At 39.7% G+C, this 20,020-nt stretch overlaps 2 protein-coding genes across 2 annotated transcripts; one reads left to right on the forward strand and one right to left on the reverse strand.

Annotated features, from left to right (window-relative positions):
• Positions 1 to 143: 143 nt before the first annotated feature.
• On the reverse strand, positions 144 to 6,254 carry UFD1 (ubiquitin recognition factor in ER associated degradation 1). Its single transcript, XM_059863188.1, has 12 exons — positions 6,156 to 6,254; positions 5,896 to 6,028; positions 5,151 to 5,183; positions 4,627 to 4,748; positions 4,187 to 4,317; positions 3,706 to 3,778; positions 3,160 to 3,228; positions 2,565 to 2,630; positions 2,236 to 2,283; positions 1,806 to 1,894; positions 1,365 to 1,446; positions 144 to 955 (listed from the first exon to the last, which is right to left on the reverse strand). Exons 1-12 carry the CDS (start codon positions 6,156 to 6,158, stop codon positions 881 to 883), a joined length of 924 nt encoding a protein of 307 aa, XP_059719171.1. The 5' UTR covers positions 6,159 to 6,254; the 3' UTR covers positions 144 to 880.
• A 407-nt stretch (positions 6,255 to 6,661) lies between these two features.
• On the forward strand, positions 6,662 to 18,765 carry CDC45 (cell division cycle 45). The gene is made up of 19 exons (XM_059863610.1): positions 6,662 to 6,799; positions 8,096 to 8,155; positions 8,455 to 8,547; positions 8,994 to 9,131; positions 9,714 to 9,860; positions 10,787 to 10,842; positions 11,430 to 11,478; positions 12,087 to 12,148; positions 12,549 to 12,599; positions 13,511 to 13,630; positions 13,977 to 14,108; positions 14,488 to 14,586; positions 14,832 to 14,993; positions 15,198 to 15,336; positions 15,703 to 15,786; positions 16,253 to 16,371; positions 16,798 to 16,874; positions 17,427 to 17,493; positions 18,147 to 18,765. Exons 1-18 carry the CDS (start codon positions 6,749 to 6,751, stop codon positions 17,489 to 17,491), a joined length of 1,704 nt encoding a protein of 567 aa, XP_059719593.1. The 5' UTR covers positions 6,662 to 6,748; the 3' UTR covers positions 17,492 to 17,493; positions 18,147 to 18,765.
• Positions 18,766 to 20,020: the final 1,255 nt, after the last annotated feature.

Raw genomic sequence — 20,020 nt, forward strand, 5'->3', positions numbered from 1 at the left:
CCGGGCCCGACAGCCAATGGCTGCGCGGCGGCCGCACGGGACCGGCGCAGGCCGCAACCGCGGAGCGCTGCCCGGGGAGGCGCTGGGGCGCCCGGCAGCCCCCGGCACTCGGTCTGTCCGAAATCACCACACAGGCACGCAGCTGGGATCGAGGAACTTTTACTCGGGCTCGCAGGAGAGCGCAGAGTTGCACCCGGGTACGCTCACCGGCAGACGAGAGGGCGCACAGGATACGCTCGCACCATTCCAAAGCGGCACCGGGCAGTGCAGCTGGGTCCCTCCTCTCCCTACACGTGCCAAGAGATTGCTACGCTACGTAATAGTATCTGAACTATTAAAAGGCATGTTATTAATTATAAATATAAAAAGCAATTACAGGGGGTTTGCTCAGAATGATTACTAACCCAACACCTGAAGCTAAGCTCAAAGAGACTCCCTGCACTAAAATCCTAAACACCAAAGTCACCCTTTATTTGCACCACACCAAAAAGCTGATCTGAAATTGTGGCAAAATACATATAAAGGGAGGAAAATACCAAGCACAGAGCAACATGAGATCATCATCACTCAGGATATGAGAGGAAGATGTAGTCTAAGAACCGGACCCTCAGTAAAGTAGAGCTTGTTAGTTTTGCTTCTCAGGTTTACCACAGATCTGTGTTCCCCTCTTTACAACACATACAAAAAGCTTCTTCCAAATTTCCAGAACTTCATTTTCAACTGAAAATTAAGACAGTCTGACAGCTCCAGCTCTGAACATGAAACCAAAACACCTATTAAGCGCTCCTTGGTTGCAAAACGATCTCTCAACTGCAATTAAGATCCAAGATGCTGCAACTGTTATTTTATTTTCCCCCCAACTAGCTGAAGGTACCACGACTTAGGGCTTTCTTCCTTTCTTGCGCAGGGACTGGCCTTCTCCTGAAAAGGCAATAAACCGGCTCCCAGACTCATCCTAGGAAAACAAAGAAGGTAAAAAGGTTTTACCTCTTGGCTCACTGCTTGTGTGTGATGAAAGCTGAACGACTGCTAGCAAGAATACTCCATCAGAGCAGCCACTGACTGTAGACATTTCACATCCTTAATCTAGATAAAAATCACTTTCTTCCTGAAAATAAAATAGCAGCATTTTGACCTTTCAGCCAACTGGCTTAATAAACTGACACCAGGCCAATCAGTCTTTTTTCATCAGTAATAAGGACCTCAGAGGCTGCTTCATGTGACTCAAACCATTCTAAACTACTGCCACTTTTTAACAGAAGCATGCTGTAAAAACAAGGGGAAAGAGAGAGGCGCTGCAACTTGGATCTTAGTTCTAATGTTATAATTCTGTGCAAAACTGGGGAGGATTCAACTTTATTTACCTCTTCCACTTTCTTGACCAGTGGACGTGAATTCCTAATAAACGTGATTCTACCAATCTTGAAGTCATAGTTGGGAATTCCTCTGGAAAAGAAGCATAAAAATATTATGTTTATATACTGTTGAATTTGACACAGAGAGACCTATTCTGTGTCTGTCAGTGTAATATCAACACTGACTGCAGAATTTCATTTCTAAATAATTCCAGAGTTAAACCACTGAATTATTTTCTGAAGATTGCAGAAGTAAATCAAATCCTGGAGTTGTTGTGGAAGGTTGGTCACAGGCATGTTTCCATTAGCCTGTGGATAAGAAAGACTATTTATTTTCTAAGGCAAACTCATGACAAAATTAGTTTGTTTATATTGCAGGAGCAGGGAAAAAACCAAACTCTGCTCAAACACTGATCCTGCACTAGCTTACAAATAATGATACAGACATACCTTCGGATGTCTCCTGGCTTAATTGGTGAAGGACTGGGCTCCACACCTTTCTTCTTGCCATCCAATCTGTTCCCAGATCCAGAGAATGCCTGTAGATACAAAACCAGTTTTAATTGAACTCCGGGCATTTGAAAGCACACTGCACAAGGACGTTATATCTGTAAAATCTTACAGCAATTTTTATTTAGTTATTTAATTCAGCATGCTTCTTTTTGGTACAAATAAGCTGATGAATTGTGGGTTTAGGGGTCTGTTTCTGTCTCCCATCTGCCCTTTGCTCCTGGCTGTGATCACACAGAACATTCACAGGCACTTGCCAGTTACGTAACAAGCATCTCTAAGAACAGGTACTAATATTTTACAGTTGTTCAGCACAACTTTCCCTCACCATTTTACAGCATTCAGAAACCAGCAGAAACAGGGCACTTACACGAAATCCTATATCGCTCACATATCCACTGTGGTCTGTTTCCACATCCTGTGAGGGGGAAAAACAAGTACATTTTGTTTCTGTCCTGACATGCACATGACCTGAAAACAGTTCCAAGTATTTCTGACAGAACAAAACTTGAGAACAATCACTTTCCCAAAACAACAGTTGGTAAACACCTGTCTCCTAAGTAACACATGCAAAAGCTTCTGGTAAGCAAAATTTACCCCTAAGAACTTGTTTAAATAAAAAAATTATGTTGGCACTCCCCCCACAATCAATAGTGACTTCTAGGGGATGCATTTTGGAAGAACAAAAGTTTAACGTACTGTGGTCTCTTCATGTTGTGCACTTCTTTCTGGTTCTTTGTATCCCAAAGGAGCATCAAAATCCACCTAGTTACACAAGAAGCATGAAAAACCCCATGATTAATATTTTCTTTAAATCATAAGCTTTATACTACTATTCCTCAAAACTCCATGAACAATTATCACTACATTTGATCTAAAAAGAACTAAGGTTTGGTTGTTAAAGATTTTAACTCAGAATGAAAAAAAGACCAAGCCTCCTAGGAATTAACCTTAGCATGTAATGGAAACAGAGCAGTAAAACAGTTCCACATTATCACTGAAATATGAGTCAAGACAAGGCTATTAAATAAAACTGAGATAAAACATGCCAAAGCTAAACACTAAATTCTAGGCTCTGCAGTCACCTGATGGCACATGAAGTGCCAATCTGGATCACAGATGGGGTTACAAAGGCACATGAGCACTCCCAAGTGAGTCATCTTCCCAACCCCATGGACTGCACCTTTCTTACAGCATCAGCTGGGCTGGGTGTGCAGAGCTATTGCTGCACAGGGGTCCTCTCCTCTTGGGAGGACACAGTTAGGGCAGACTTTCCCCATCAGCTTTAACTTACGTTCATATCACACTCTATGATGGACACAGCCTTATCTGGTTTGGTCTCCATCACCCGAAGCTCATAGATCTGAAACAGTCACAGACACGTGAAGATTGCATTCTGTGTAAGGAAAGCATATCTAAGCCTTTCCCTCCAGACCTGAAGGAAGTACTCTTTAGCTAGAGGACTAGATACTGCAGGGTCTCTACAGAATTTAAAAGCAGAAGTGTTTAACTTAGAAGCCAGAGAATCCATTAATGTACCTTGCTGCACTCTTACTGTACTTTAATCTGCATTTTTGAAAACAAATTCTGAATTTAGAATAAATTCTTTCCTTTGACTTGTAAAACCTTCAACAGCACAAACATTATTTTCTTGTGAGTCCAAAGAAACTTAAACAGCAGCTCAGAAAAAGACTTAGCTGACTCCTTTTTCCCTCCAATAGAGGGAAAATTTCACATGTGGGATTACTTGTCCAAAACACTGCACAGCTCTGGGTTGATTGTTTTAGTACCAACATCCAACAACTGAACTTAGTCTACAATCCTCAACCCTACACTGTACCTTTTCATTGTAGTTGATGGCAATCACATCCCCAGTAGTTAGACAGGCAAAGTTCCTCAATGCATTTTCCAGTCTTTGGAGCATGTTAAGATGAAATATTTGTTTTCAGTAAAACATCAAAGCCTTAAAGTCACCATACTGTAGATCTCTAATTCTTAGTTTCTCAAACATGGTTTAAAAGTCATCAGAACTGCAGCTAGGATTTTAGGAAATGTTAGGATGTCTAAGTTCTTCAAAGGGACACTCAAAACTCATTGTATTTTAAGCCAACACTCCTCCTTCTTCAGACCACACTTTGTACCAACAGTTGACCACATCTCTGTACATCAGTTCCCCATCCCTTTTGTTTTCAGAAGGAGCAGCAATGGCCGTGCACTACTGGAAGTGTAGGAGCCACACATGAAAAGCTTGCTCTGTTTGATCATTCCAATTTGGAAGAAAATTTTTTTCCCCTTATTCCACAACTGAATAGGAAGGATACACAGCTTTGGGATTGGTGATGTCGAGAAAATCGGGACTTTGTGGCTGGAATTTTGAGTAAGTGGCAACTTGCAGATTCACACTCTCCACTTGCACCAGGCCTCCTTCTTCCAGCAGCAAATTCTGCATCATCTGCAAGAATGGAAACAAACACACAAAGCCCTATCAATGTGTCTGATGTTTTCAAATCTCTCTCTTGTATGTATCAGCTCTTGTGTATATTCAATTTCAGGAAGAACAGTCAGGTGCATGTTAAAAGCAGTCTGCTTTGCCAAGTTAAACTTCTGCAGAAGGAAGCCTGAGCCAGAACTGAAGGCTGTTGTCAAACATGACCAGCAGAGACAGGCACTGTCAGGAAACATTCCACCTCCTTAATATTAAACTTGGCAACTTGCTAATCCTACTTTTCAGGTTCTGACAGTCCAGCATGAGGCAGCTCACCCAGTGTGGAAGGTAACAGATGCCCTCATCAGCCACAAACTCCAGCACTCCACAGTGAGTCATTCGGTCTGAGTTCTTGTTGGTCAGCTTGAACAGCATGGGGTAAGTGATGTTAAGGCGGCCTAGTGAGAAAGGAGAAAAAAGTTTTCTTTGTTAAAAGCCCCTAGTACATTTCTGAAGCTTTCAGAGATCAAACATCACCAAGAGAATGGGCCAGACCATAGGAGAGGATTCCCCTCACACCATTATCCCAACTGCTGAAAACTACAGAGAAAGCAGATCCACAGATCCAGTGTGGCACTGCACTCAGAACTGCACTCAGAATTTAAATGCTCAGGGAGCCCAACACTTCAGAAGTTTGTACTTGAAGGCAGACAAGCAACCATGAAGTCTGACAGAAAAAAATACCTTAATTTTTAAACTAATTATTCTCATGGTATCTATTTAAGACTTAAATAGATAACTAAAATACACATTTGTTCCTATTTCTAATGCTGTTATTCCAGAATAAAGTATTCACTTACTGAGTTGATCCAAAGCTGATGGTGGCATAATTACTGCAGAAATGAATAAGAATGTAAAATTAGGAAAAGTACCTCTGCACAAGACTACATAACACACATTTTTATTCCTCCTTGCTCTAAAATCTCTCCTAAAAAAAGAGTCTAAATCTGAAAATTCATTTTTAGACACTTCAGTAGAATCAGCCATGACAAATATCCCTGCTATGTGGAGATTTCAGAATTATAATCAGGGGAAAATAAAAGACAAGAAAAGGTTTTACATTGCTTTTACTAAAGAAAATTTTTCCCAAAGCTAATTTCATTTGTTAGGGCTCACAGGTGCTCTTCAATCCATACCAACTCAAAACAACACAGCATTAATCTGACAGCCTGAAAACTAAGCCGGCCCATCTATTTCTTTCTTTTTACGAATTAAAAGAAGTGCAACACGGCGGGAGGAAAAACTCCTTAACATAAACTTCCATGGCTCACGCTAGATACAAGATTGCAACAAGAAACTTTAGAGATGAAGACTCTCTCCTCCTAATAGTCATAAACCCCGACTCACTTGGTAAACACTTTTAATTACCGAGTAATGCAATAGAACATGACCCCTCCTCCTTCCTCAGAGCCCGACCCAGGCTGCTCGGCAATCTGCCACCGTGAGCTCAATGTTCCTGCTGCCTCGGCCAAAAGCTGCAATACCCGACACTATTCACAAACACTCTTCCAACAGTTTATTAGTCAAAATAAAACATGCACATACTCTTCCCGCCTTTCTCCACATCTGACCTGTCATTAGGTCCGGCAAGCATGGATACCGAGAAGCAGCGGTACTGGGTTGAAAAACGGTTCTGGAACACCCGGGGGATGGGGTGGTCAAACATATTAAAAGAGAACTAGAGAGGAAAAACAACACACAGAGAAGAACGCAATCATCAGTATCTACAGCACACCAAGTGTCACCGCACCCACTGAGGGCTCCTGAAGTGACGCGGCCCCTCCCCGACGGCCCCCCGGTCTCACCATGGCTGCGGCGGCGGCGGGCGCTGCCTCGGGGCGGCCGGGCCGGGCCGGGCCAGCGCCGCTCGTTCGCCTCACGGGCCGGGCCGGGCCCCACCCACGGCCCCGCCCCTCCCAGCATGCCGCGCGGCCCCGCCCGCCCGAGCGGCCATTGCGGGTGAGGGCGGAAACCCGGGCTTAGCGCCCTCCAAGGCGGCCATCGCCGGGAGCCCCTTCTGCCCGCTGGACTTCTCTTCGGTCACCGGGTGTTGATGCGGCCCTGCCGCCCCTTCTTCGGGCTCCCTTTAATAGAAAGCAAGCAAGTCGCCCTCAGCAAAGATGGCAAACTTGGCGACAACACCCGGCAGGGTGCTTCCGGCCAAGGCCCTCTTGGGATTGGCCAGCAGCGCGCATCGTCACCACCTTCTCCGCATCCCATTGGCGGAACCCCGGAAGGGGTTTTGCCGTTCGCGCTGCAGAGGCGGAATGGGCGCATTCCTATTGGCCACGCTTCTTGACGCGCGGACCAATGAGACGCGGCGCTGCTTTGGCGCCCAGTTTGAGCGGGCGCGGCCTGAGGCTGCCGCCCGTTCCCGCCGCGCGCGCCCGTTCCCGCCATGTTCGTCTCCGACTGCCGCCGCGAGTTCTACGACCTGATCGTCACCCAGGTGCGGGCAGCGCGCCATGACCGGGCCGGGCCGGCACCCCGAGCGCCCCGGCGGCGGGCGGAGCGGCCTCCTTTAGGGCTCTCCCCGCTCTGGGCTGCCGCGGTTCCTGCCGCCTCACGGCTCAGGATCGGTGCGGGGCGTCCCCGGTCTGCCCGCGGCCCCTGAGGCGAACCGGCTGAGGCGAACGGGCTGCGGTGCTCTGGGGCGGTGCTGGCCCCGCTCCGGGGGCTGCGGGGCGGGGGTCGGCAGCGGGGAGCACCGGCCAGGCGGCCGCGCTGAGGGCGGCGGGTCCGGCGGTAAAAATCCCGGGTGGTAAAAATCCCTTTCCCGGGTGTTTTCCCTTCCCTGCCCTTGGGAACCGGGACGAAGCAGCGTCAGCGCCGTGAGGGCTCGCCAGGGATTTCACTGACGGCTCGCCTCCTTCCGCAAAAGTGTTTTTGTCTGTTCTGGATCTCATGCTTAACCATGTCATCTCTGAAGTATTTATTTTAATATCTTTCTAACCATTTTGGTGTTATTTGCCCAGACACTAAATATTGCTTTCTGTCATCTTTTAATGTTTTTCCTGCAATCTTGTAGCACATCTGTTTGCTACTTGTATTTTTAACCCAGGGTTTGCTTAACTCCATTCGCTGTGGTAAGATGGTGAAGCTTTTGTTGAGAAGTCTTTTTGGCATTTTTACCGATACAATTATATTATGAACTGTGCAAATGAAAGCATTTATCTTAATATCTCCAGCTGTGAGCAAAATCTCAAAACACCCTTCCCCTAGGACCTAAAACAACTCTCTCACAAAACAAACAAAAATTGAACCAACCAACCTGTCCCTCCCCCCCCCCAAAAAAATACCAGCCAATTTTCATTTAGGTGAAAGAATTTCTTTCTTGAGTTGCCTTGCTCTTGCTTTTGTTGCAGTTGTTTTTTTTTTTTTTTTTTTTTTAGTTAAAATTGCAGATCTCTGCTGAAAATGAAGGCTATTCTAAACACAATGAAAATAATTGTAGGGCTTGACTAGGTGTGAGACTTCAAAAGTATGTGAGGTTCAAAGGAGTCTGTGTAATTACGTGTCCCTAAAGGAGCTGACATATTTTGGGTATGTGGAGTTGCTTGTTTTTGATATTGACAGATATCCAAACTGGTTAATTTTGGTTGCAGTATCCATTCAGAAGTAATTTGTTTTGTGCTTATGATGATGTCTATCTGAATTTCTGGTGGCTCAGTGTTCTATGCATTTCATGTACCAGCATGCTCTATTTGGCACCTATATTAATGCTATTTTTTTGTTATTTTTACAGCGTGTTCTCCTGCTTGTTGCTTCAGATGTTGATGCATTATGTGCTTGTAAAATACTCCAAGTAAGTCTTGCCTCATTGTCACTGCAGGCTGACAGTATGAAAAAATATGTATGCCCTGAGATCCTGTATGTGGGTGTGAACTGGGGAGAGGGGGAAGCTTTAATCTGCTTTTGTAAGATTTGTTTCCATGAGTTTTGGCACTGAAAACTGGTGAGTCGTAGTCTCAGAGCTCACATAGATTTGTCATTTGGGATGTCTTTATTTTAAGGATTTGCATGGAATAGAGTCATAGCCTGGTGCAGCACTGCAGGAGAGGCTGTTTCCCCTCCCCTCTGCTCACAGCTGTTGCTTCCTTGCAGGCTTTGTTTCAGTGTGACCATGTGCAATACACACTCGTGCCAGTGGCTGGGTGGCAAGAGCTTGAAACTGCCTTTCTGGAGCACAAAGATCAGGTGAAAAATACTGGAAAATTTTTAAGCTGTAGCTCATCTTTTGTAAAGATAAACTGCTTCCCTTCCCCAATTTAAAGTGTCAACACTTAACTCGTTATTATTAGTGGTTTCTTCAAACTGTGGTTAGAATTTATCACACCAGTAATACACTTGTCAAGTTTTTAGCACCACCTCTAACAAATGTGCTATAATGTTGATGGAGTCAAATTAAGTTTGCACAAATTATGAAATCTAAAGGTGCTGGTATTGAATGTCCAACATCCCTGAATTGTGTGCTTTGCCTTAAAAAAAAAAATTTCTGCCTCAGAGACATCAAATATCAGAAAGTAAACACAAATTTTGGCAATGATGAGTGCTCTGTAGGTTTTGTAAATGTATTTTCAGTTTTCCATTTTCCTGGCAATTTAAATTATGAACTTGTTTTTTTTATCTGCTTTTGTTTGCAGTTCAAATACTTTGTTCTTATTAATTGTGGTGCCAATGTAGACCTCCTGGAAATCTTGCAGCCTGAAGAAGACACTTATTTTTTTGTATGTGACAGTCACAGACCGATCAATGTAGTGAATGTTTACAATGACACACAGGTAAAAGCTTTTCTTTCATAAAAACCTCCCCACAGTGTGGTGGTGAGCAGTGTAGTGCTTTTCTGTGTTTGCAAAACTGGTTAGAACATTAGCTTGTAGGTCAGCAAGCAGCATTAATAAATAAATATTTGCAGTACTAATGTACATGACGAGAAAAGATCCTTTTTGCAGTAGTGAAATGTCTAAAGTTAGCAATGTGGCAGTTGTCAGTAGTAAGCACCTGTTAATCTTGCTGCTATAAATCAAACTGCCATAAATCAGAGGAATAAACATCCCTCCAGAATGTGACATGTGTTATTTCTCATCTTCTAGCAGCATCTAGAATTTAAAATATTAAGCACAAATAATTGTATTTTAACAAGCATTAAAATGATAATGTTTTCAATAATGCTCTAATAGAGGAATAGGAATTTTTCCTTTTATTTTCTATAAATCAGTATGGTATTTGTATTAAAAACCAATGTTTTGATATGCTAGGAATTAATACAACCTGAATGAATTTTTAGTTTCTTTTCTAAATAAGAGTGCATTTTGCTCACTGAGTAAGATAGTTTCTCTAAAATACAGTTTTCTCCTTGCTAGATTAAGCTGTTAGTCAAGCAGGAGGATGATCTCGATGTTCCTGCTTATGATGACATCTTCAGAGATGAGGAGGAGGAGGAGGAGGAGGACTCAGAGAATGAAAGTGATGGCTCAGAGCCCCTGGAGAAGCGCAGACGTTTTGAAGAGGTTTGTTTCACTGCTGTGTTCTGAAGGGAAGAGAGAACACTGCTGTTACATATATTTGACATCATAACAATATCTCAGTTTAAAAATTATCTTCTATTAGGTCACAAATCCAAGTGCAAGATTAAGAAATAATCTCAAACAACAGGTAGTTTCACATGAACAAAATATTTATCTATCTGAACTACACAGAAATATTTTCTCCAAATTAAAAAAAAACCTGTTTGAACTTACTTATGCACAATTCTTTGTATAATCAGTGAACTAGAGAAGATCCATCTCCTAATATGTGCTCTGGGCTTGGCAGTCTAGCAGTAGAACTTGTTTAGATATTAACTCCTGTTACAAAAAAAGTGTTTGAGAAGATACAAACTCACAAATAGTTTAGCAATGCATTTTGTCTGTGCTTGTAGCAGTGAACTAAAAAAAAGTATATTAAGTGTGCACATGAAATTTAATTGGCCATGTTTGCCGTGTTACTTGTAGCATATTTTCTATTTATATTACAAAAGCAAACAAAGGCATGAGACCAGCAACATTAAGGGAGAAGTGAATATGAAGACATCCTTAGATCTAATATATATTTTATTTTATCTTTGTTATCTTCCCATTAGCATTGTACTTTTTTTTCCTAGTAATTTAAAAAGGGCACTGTCTTAGCCAAAGAAGCTATCCAAATTCAAAAGAAAATTACAAATACACAAAATAAATATTTCACAAAGATCTTATGTGTGCTCCTTGGAAATATCTTTGATAATACTTTTCTCATTAGATGTTGTTAATGGCTTTTTTTTTTTAATTTAGGAAAAGAAATAAATGAAAATTTTAATTACTTTTTTATATTAAAATTTAATAATTGAGGTATCTAGATGCTAATCTATTAGAGTATTTTTTTCTAGCTTTTTAACATCCTGGAAATTAATTTACAGGAGGTAATAGAGAGGACAATGAAAAGGAGACAGAGGAGAGAATGGGAAGCACGCAGGTGTGTAAATTGGGTTTTCTTATGTTGCTTCTTTTTCTTTCATTCTTTGATTAAAATTGTGTTAAGAATACAAACACAAGATAACAAGCTGTGATTTGCAAGGTGCTTTAGCTATAATTTTGTTTAGAAAGTTGAGAGAGATATTTAGTATATAAAGAGAAATGTTTAAATGGAGGAAATTGTAAATAGTAATTTAAAATTTGAGTACCAGTAGGTGCATTGGCTCACTTCAAACAGCTGTAATGTTCTTATGTTGTCTGCCTTGGGCTGAAATTTGTCCTGTTTTCTACTTTTACATTCCCACTGCAGTCAATAGGAATGAACAGGAACAAATCAGATAAAATGGGATTTGAGGAATACTGATGTAATTATTTTTCCCTTTTGCTTTATGAGTACATTTCAGTGTGGTTTCCACATTGTTACTAAAGTCTGATTGCCTTGCAGATAAACAATTTCTAGCCCACGTTTAATATTTTTAATTGCTAAACTGAAATTTAAATATTAATCACCACTTCTGGCTTATTTTTTAATTGGTTCCAATGACCAATTCACCACTCACTCAAATCTGTTTTTTTTCCCTATTTTAGACGAGAAATTCTTTTTGATTATGAACAATATGAATACCATGGAACCTCAGTAAGTATAAACTCTGTTTGCCATCAAACTTTAAGGTGACAGTGTAAAAGTAATTGGAAAATATCCAATGTTATAATTATCTATTACAATTATATAATTATCTAATAATACTATTCAGTATAATAATATTGCATCTTGCATTTTTATATCTTATTGTTGTATATATATGATGCAGTATGTATATATATATATATAGTTTAAATGAGTTTGATGTTTTATGGCTTTTTTTAGATCTTTGCAAGGGTATCTATCTATTTACAAAATACTGTCCCAAAAAGTCTTTTGCACATAGGGAGGCTGTTTGTCTTTCAGAGTGTCAGGGTATTCCAAACACAGCATTTTGGGCATCAAACTGTTCTTTCTGTCATTTGGCCTCTCTGATTATTTATATTTAATTGTTTGCTTTATATATAATGCAGGTTTACAGAGCTCTCTAGAATATTTTTCTTTCTACTTAATATCTTAGGAAGAAGCTGGCAGATTGTCAGACTGCAGGGTGATTTCAGGGCTTTAGTAACATGTGCTAGGGCTTGGCAGATTGAGCTGTTCTATTTGTTTAGTGAACTGTGTCTTGTGTTCATTTGTCTTTTTGCTTCTCCCTCTTGTAGTCTGCAATGGTGATGTTTGATCTGGCATGGGTAATGTCTAAGGACTTGAATGACATGTTGTGGTAGGTTTCCATCATCATTTTTTGTAGAGATTGGAAGCTTAAACCTGCCACAAAGGCAGGCAAAATTTCCCAAGATTATTTGGTTTCACTATCTCACTATGAGATTCCAGTTTCTTTTGGGGGTGGATGCTTGTCCTCAGCTAGAGGATGCATCTGTGTAAATTAATTAAAAGCAACAACACGTTTTGCATGGAAAAAGAGAGAATGGTGCTATATGTGTATGCCTGCAAAAGAGGGAGTAGTAGTAGATAACTTTGTTATTAACTTCTCTGTACTGCTGGTAAACAATGTTTCTGATTTGTTCTCTTACATACTTAGAGGGTAAATATAATATACCCTATTGGAATACTTGTTGGTTTAACCTTTTATTTCTATTTCTTTTTTTCCAAAAAAAATTTAGGTGGGCAATTGTTGGCCTAACAGATCAGTGGGTCCAAGATAAAATCACTCAGTAAGAAAGTTTTTTTAAAACCTTATTTTTTAAATTATTATTTTTATTCTTTCTTATTTATTTGGCTGTCTTTTAAAAGTTTGGTTTTGGGAGTAGCAGCAATTAGTAGAGCTCAGGAAACATAAAGGTATTATTATAACCAATATAAGTAATTAACAGTGATATTAAATATATTAATGCCTGAATGTGATCTGTTGCCTTCCAAAGATAGGAATGCATTTTTTTAAAAGTTATTTTCTATTATTTAGAATTTTTAAGTTAACTTTGTTTTTCACAAAATTATAAATCAGTCACTTCTCATCTGGGAGGAAATTGTGTTTAATGGTAGTTTACCTGAGCATGAACTTGATACAGCTTTATTAATGGAAGAAACTTTTGCATGTTCTTTATCCTCCAGGTTCCTTTACAGTTTTAAACAAGTTTCAGATATTTTTTCCTATTTTTTTTTTTCTACTAGATTTGATCAGAATTCTAATATTACATGTGTAGACTTGAATTCTGGTGTTATATTTTTACTAATACATGGACATTTTTAAATAGATAAGTGTAATAGTATATTTCACTTATCTTGTAATATACTACAAGATATTTCTGATTTCTTTGATCAGTCTATTGTTTGGTTTTGTTGTATTATTTTGTTTTGGTTTGGGTTTTTTGTAGGGTTTTTTTGTTTTGGTTGTGGTTTTTTGGTGGTTATTTTGTTATTTGAGGTTTTTGTTTCGGGTTTTTTTTTTTAGTTGCCTGGGTAAAAAGATGAATATCGAAAAAACATTATTAAATGAGTTGGGAGGGTTTTAAAATGTATCCACATTTTCCTGCTGCAGACTTTAGGAAGCATTTTTTATTTTCTTGTAATCAAGAACCAAAATTCCCAGGCAGAAGGTGAAGTGCCAAACTTGTTTGTGTTCCAGGATGAAGTACGTGACTGACATTGGGATCCTGCAGCGCCACGTGTCCCGCCACAACCACCGCAACGAGGATGAGGAGAATTCCCTGTCCATTGACTGCATGAGAATTGCATTTGAGTATGAGTATCCTTTAAAAAGGTCTGGGGTGAACCCTTCTGGATATTTTACCTAGGGGAAAAAAAAAAAGCCAGCACCATCTCTGCTCTGAAATAAAATAAAGGGAAATCCAAATGTTTTGTTGTGGATGAATCCCTGTTTCAGCTGCTCATGGGGCTTCAGTTCAGCTTAACATTTCTGAGCTGGTTGCAAGTCATCGTTGCTACTCCTGGGTTACATCACCTGAGCTTCTCACTGCGTTTATTGCCCTTACATGCAATTTCTAAGGGCAGTTGAATCCTTTCCTGCTTGTAGAGTTTGTAGGGTCAGAGGATATTTGTGTTTGCAATTATTTGCCATAACTCCTGCTCAGCCTGCGCCTGGCACTGTACCAGCACTGGTCTCTCTATGAAAGTCTCTGTAACACCTGCTACACCTCTGCTAGCCTCAAGCTTTGGTCTGTGCAAGGGCAGAAGAGGCTCCAGGAGTTTTTGGCTGACATGGGGTGAGTTATAAAAATTTGGATCATTTTTTTCAATGACTTACAGGAAAATATTTAGAATATAGCTTGCAAGTACTCAAGCTGTCAGCTTTTAACTATGATTGTGGGGCTCTGAATAGGTGGCAATGTCTCTGAGTTACACAACTTGTGTATTGGTTTACAAGGAGCACTTGCTGTATGCTTTTATGGAATGGCAGCTCAGTAAAGTAACCTCTGCTTCCTTGTATTCACTTTTCAATGACTGAAAAAAAGAATGCGTGCAAGTTTAGTCAGACTTAACCTTGTTAAATCATCTAATCATTTTTAAAGTCCTATGAGAAAAAGGCAAAATACTTGTTTCTTCTGGCATACCTGTCAATGAATTTTTTCCTTCTGTTCTTAGTTTGCCCTTGAAGCAAGTGAAACAGAAGTTTAATTCCATGGACATGTCTTTGAAAGAAAATCTTCGGGAGATGATTGAAGAATCTGCAAACAAATTTGGGTAAATTGTTTTAAATACAAATGTTTTATCTGAAAATACTTTCCAATTAAGTTCAAATATTTTTGTATGAAGATGATCTAATATGCTGTTTTTAAAAATATGATTCTTAGATTGACAAACACCGGATTTGTTGCAAATGTTAGTATAAGGTTTTTCTTCATGTGCTTAAGATTAACAAACTGGGGAGACAGTTGGTCACTGTTGATAATGTTAATAAATTTTCCTGTGTCTATTTCATTTTGCAGAATGAAAGACTTGCGAGTTCAGACTTTCAGCATTCACTTTGGCTTTAAGAACAAGTTCTCAGCAAGTGACATTGTTTATGCAACAACTTCTCTCATGGAGAACATAGAGAAAGAAGGGCCTGAAACAACTAATTTCATTAAGGCTTTGGACAGTCTCTCCAGGTACTGAAAATATACCTCTTCAGTATTTTGCAATTTTATTTAGGGAAATGTATTGGGATTATGGATCTAAAATATGAATTATAGCTTCATAAGCTATTAAAGAAAAAAATCAAAATTTCCCTGTGAATAGCATTTAGATATAATTTTAATGTGGAAAACTTTATTTTACTAAGGGAGTGTTTGTTTTTATTCTTTTTGTTGCAGGGGTAACCTGGACAAGCTGCACCAAGGACTGGACCTAGCCAAAAAACAGCTACGTGCCATTCAGCAGACAGTGGCCAGCTGTATTTGCACCAACCTTGTCATTTCCCAGGGGCCATTTCTCTATTGCTCCCTCATGGAGGTCAGAATTGTGTGTTTGGGCTCTCATTTGACTCTTCTTCTTGACTGTATCATCTTTGAATAAGTTTCCTTAAGTGCTTGGCAGAGCAAGAATTAGTCTTTAAGAAAGAACCTGTTCTCTGTACTGTGCTGTCCTGTGATGGGTCAATATTGACATTGCTCTGAACTTCCCAAAGGCAGAATCACCCCTCATAAAGGGGAGAGGGCTTTGCTGCAAAGCTGGGTGAGCTCAACCTCCTGTGCTGTAATGGTTCTTGTTAGTGTTCTTTGAGCCACACACGGCTTCTAGCCTTGTTAGTTGATAATAAAACTAAGTCAGAGTAAGAATCATCTTGGGCTGTAATTGAAATAATTCTTCTTTTCCTAGGGCACACCTGATGTGAAACTGTTTTCCAAACCAGTGTCTCTGTGTCTGCTTAGTAAATACTTACTGAAATCATTCGTTTGCTCTGTAAGTAAATCAAAAGCATTTGACTCACAAACTTCTGGCTGGTGTACTACTTATTGTTCTGTCAGATACTTGCAGTTGATTATTAAAAGCATTAGGGGAAACTATTAATAATGTTTTTCTGCTGATTGATTGGATGATTTTTGCATATTTGTGAATGTTGCTCCAGGGAAGATACCTATTTGGAGACTTCATAGCATTGAGTTTTCATTACCAAGATAATAAAAATCTAAACATTTGTGTAATTTTGTAAGTTTTGAGGGAGTACATCCCTGAAATTTCTCTTAGTCCTTAAAGGGACTTTTACTGTGAGGAGCAAGTGAATTAAGATATCCCATAAAGAAATCACCTTCTGTTGAACTGCAGAATATCTCTATCCTTAGGTGGCTATTTGTAATGCTATCTCACATGGAGAGCTGATATTAAGTTGCTTTCTGACCTTGTGTAACAAAGAGGCTTTGACTTCCAGACAAAAAACAAGCGCTGCAAGCTGCTGCCCCTGGTCATGGCTGCACCCATGGATGTTGAACAGGGAACTGTGATCATGGTGGGGATTCCTCCAGAGACAGAAAGCTCAGACAAAAAGAAGTAAGCAAAGTGTTTACAAGTTCTAAACCTGTCTCTGAAGCAAATATATTTCCTGTACTGTTTAACACTGATTATATTGACTTGAATGGTATCCTGCTCAAAAATACACCTTCTGCAGTGTGCATGAGGTACTTTGTGAGACGATGCAGATCTTCAAGCAGGATCTTGCAATCCTTGCAAGGTTTTTCTTTTCCTTCCCTCTTAAAAGAGGGAAATAGTTTACTATATGGCCCATGACTTCACTTCTAAAAGCTTCCAATGTAAAAATTTTTGCAAGTGAATAAGTGAGGTGTCTGTTAAATACACAGCAACTGTAAAAACATCTGGAAGCCATTTCCACCTCTCAGCCAGGAAAAAGTTCCTTGCTTCAACCTCAGTAAACATCCTTTCCTGTGACACTCATCCGTATTTCTGCTCCTGCCTCAGCTTTTTTGGAAGAGCCTTCGAGAAGGCTGCGGAGAGCACCAGCTCCAGGACGCTGCACAACCACTTCCAGATGTCCAGTGAGTAGCGGGGCCCGCAGGGGGCGGTGCTCAGAGCCTGCCCCCTGCTGCACAAAGCACAGAGCACCCAGGCAGCCTTTCTGGGACTGTCTGCATGGCAGCTCTGCATGCACTGAGCTTTGCACACGTGCACTGCACTTTACAGTCCATGATGTTGTCTGTAAAGGCTTAGAATTTAGCAGTGTGGAATTGATGGGACACTTGAGCAGTGAAATCAGCCTATCTTGCACATGCTTAAAAAAGAGACAGGCTTTTAAATAACATCTATCTATGCATGTTGAACACACAGAGAAATATTCTTGGATTTAAGAAGCGCCTGCTCTGTTGTGGAGTGAGCACCTACAAATTAGTTTGCTAATATTTAAGCACAAAATAAACAATGTCCTTTGCATTGTGTCCAAATTGCTTCTCCTGCTTAAAGATGGGTAAGAATATAAATTGGTATACTCAGGCTCATTGTTCTTCAAGAGAAGATACCTGGTATATCTTCTGGTGAGATCTGGTATATCTGTCAGTTGTTTGCATCCCGTAATAAAATATTTCATATTTTAGTAATTGAATTGAAAACAGAAGATCGGAGCAAATTTCTGGATGCACTCATTTCTCTCTTGTCCTAAAGGTAAGACACTGTAAGGATTACTTTAAAAATTATTGTAAATCAAGTAACTTGCCACTCTCTGTAGAATATTTTTTAAAAAGATTGCAACTTTTAGTGAAAATGTAAATTGAAGCTAAGAGTTTCTTACAAAGGCAACTGTTTTCCTTTGGAGGAGGAGGCAGACAATGTGAAAGCAACATTTTTTCATCCTTATGAGATTTATTTAAGTTTCATTATCCCTGAGCTTCTCTGTAATTGTTCCTAACTTTTTGTGGCCTTTTAACTTCTGGTGGAAAAGGAGCATCAGTTTGTGTTGTGAGAGAAATATTAGCTAATTGTAGCTGATCCTCTGTTACTGACATTTAATTCTGATGGCTTGTTTGAGCTCAGGATGGAATTTGGCAACAGCAGTGCCACTGGCTTTGATGTTAATGCAGAATTTGCATTTTTCTTTCCCAGTGTTAGGGTTGTAGCCTAGGTTGGTGTGTAGTTTCTACCTGGAACAGAGATGGGGATGTAAGAATTTATTTGTAGTTGTCAAGTAGCTGCACACTAGTCCAAAGCTGCTTGTTAGACAGCAGAGGCATGCATGGCTCACAGGATCTCTACATCCATTTGTTCCTTTCTTTACCCTCTGACTACTGATTGTTTTGTCTTCTGCTCTTGTTATGCAGTGGTGCCTTTTGGCTCCTTGTGCTGGAAGCTGAGGATGAGACCCTCTGAAATGATTTTGGATGTTCCAAAGTTCATGGTGCTGCAGTTTTGGTGTATCTTAGGTACTGGTACAGGCCTGGACTGGTGTTTTTATGCCTTTTGGGAGGTCAAAAGGATTTTGATCTCAGCACAGAGATATTGAACACTTCTTTTTCTAAACTCCTACCTTGGTAATGGCAAAGGCTGTCACCTGGTATTTGTACATTGGATTTCTATTTATTAAGCCTGCTTTTATTAGTAGATGTACCCTTGTGATGTTTAGTTGCTGACTGATAACAGAAAATATGTTTTGAAGTTCCATATTTATAGTACTGTTCTATTGTAATTTTAAAATTGTCTTGAATGCTTTTTAGTTTTTAAACAAGCTATTTGAAACTCTCCTTGAAGTTCTAGATGCTGAAAATGTTTTTTAGTATTACCAGATTGAAGTCCTGTAGTTTAATTGAAAGACTTGTTTTGTGAGAGGAGTTTTTAGATTTCAGGGTTTTTAAAATCCAAATACTGAGTAACTGCCAAATACCAAATGAAAAATCCAGGGAATGCCAGCATCAATAAAGCCTTTTTGGTCATGCATTGTGATACTGTATTGTCACTTGTAGCTTGACTCTGGGAATCATTTTTCTGGAAGGAGGCTGAAGTATATGATAATTCTGTGTAGACTGTAGCACTATAAATATTGACAGAGTAGCTTATCCTGTTCCATAGCAGATTTCATTTTACTTGGGTCCTATGGCTCATTGGCCTACCCTGCTGTGTATATGTGCACATGTGGAATGCTCTTCTCCTTGAAGTGTTTGCTTGAATTCACTGTGACTTCAATGTTTTCATGTATTGTAACAAATACATAGAGGTTATGTATCATAACATCATTCTTTGTACATATTTTAATACAGATTAATTTAATATTAAATGTGATTTAAATGTAACCAACAGAAACATAATTAAACTATCTATTTTTATTCAAAAAAAAAAGTTGGTTTGGGTTTTTAAGAACTTTTTTATATGTTGTCACCTTATCTGAATAAAATACCTGTGCCAAGCTGGCATGGCCAAAAAATTGTGTTTCCTAAGATAAAGCAATGCTGCCTTTTGGTTTTGCATGCTTACTAGGTAGTATGGGCAATAAATTATATTGCTCTTTAGCAGCTCATTTTGGGTTTTACACAGCACACAGAAATTCTATCACTTTTCTGAACTACCTTGCTGGGCTTTAGGTCTCTGGACATGGAAGCACAGAAGTTTCTGCTGTCTTTTGAACAAATAGTGCCAGGCCAATTAATATGTAAATAGTACAAGTCTCTGTGACAGTGAAGTGCACTTCTGAATATTTTCACTGTATCTTTCAGCTGCAAACTGCTGGGTGAATTAAATTAAATCAAAAAAATGTAGGAAATTAATTTATTTATCACAAAATAATCTTTGCCATTGCTACAGTATTTAATGACTAACTAGTTCAGCCCTATCATATATTTAAGACTTCTTTTACTATGTAACTGTAGTGTTTTGAAAAATGGACAAATTTTCAGGCACAAGCACCCTTTGGCTTCAGCAAGTTGTGTCATACTGGGAGGATGAGAAGTGGGAGCTAATTTTTGTGCTGGGATGTGTTGGTAATTTCTTTCCTGCCAGATTCTTCAACCAAACATGTGTAACACCAAACACAAACTTTCCTTGTCCCTCCTTTACTGGTTTTTTTGGTTGGTTGGTTTTTGCTGGGTTTTAAGGTTCAATTTTTCCTAAGATCTCCTGGAAATGCCCAGAATGCTTTTGCAAATTTTAGAATTGATCAGCTGTTGAACTGATTCCCAGGTCATCCAAATGTGGCTATAAATCA

This window comes from Haemorhous mexicanus, chromosome 19 (assembly GCF_027477595.1).
Source record: "Haemorhous mexicanus isolate bHaeMex1 chromosome 19, bHaeMex1.pri, whole genome shotgun sequence".
Taxonomy (NCBI): Eukaryota; Metazoa; Chordata; class Aves; order Passeriformes; family Fringillidae; genus Haemorhous; species Haemorhous mexicanus.

Bases quoted from the DNA above. Each gene is read 5' to 3' on its own strand.
- CDC45 (XM_059863610.1), top strand. From the start codon at position 6,749: ATGTTCGTCTCCGACTGCCGCCGCGAGTTCTACGACCTGATCGTCACC. The intron at 13,631-13,976 runs GTATCCTTTAAA...ACTCCTGCTCAG, and splicing joins AGAATTGCATTTGAGTATGA to CCTGCGCCTGGCACTGTACC. The intron at 14,109-14,487 runs GTGAGTTATAAA...TTCTGTTCTTAG, and splicing joins GAGTTTTTGGCTGACATGGG to TTTGCCCTTGAAGCAAGTGA.
- UFD1 (XM_059863188.1), bottom strand. The intron at 5,184-5,895 runs GTATGTGCATGT...TCATTTCTGCAG, and splicing joins TGTGGAGAAAGGCGGGAAGA to TAATTATGCCACCATCAGCT. The intron at 3,229-3,705 runs GTACAGTGTAGG...TGACTGTTTCAG, and splicing joins CCATCAACTACAATGAAAAG to ATCTATGAGCTTCGGGTGAT.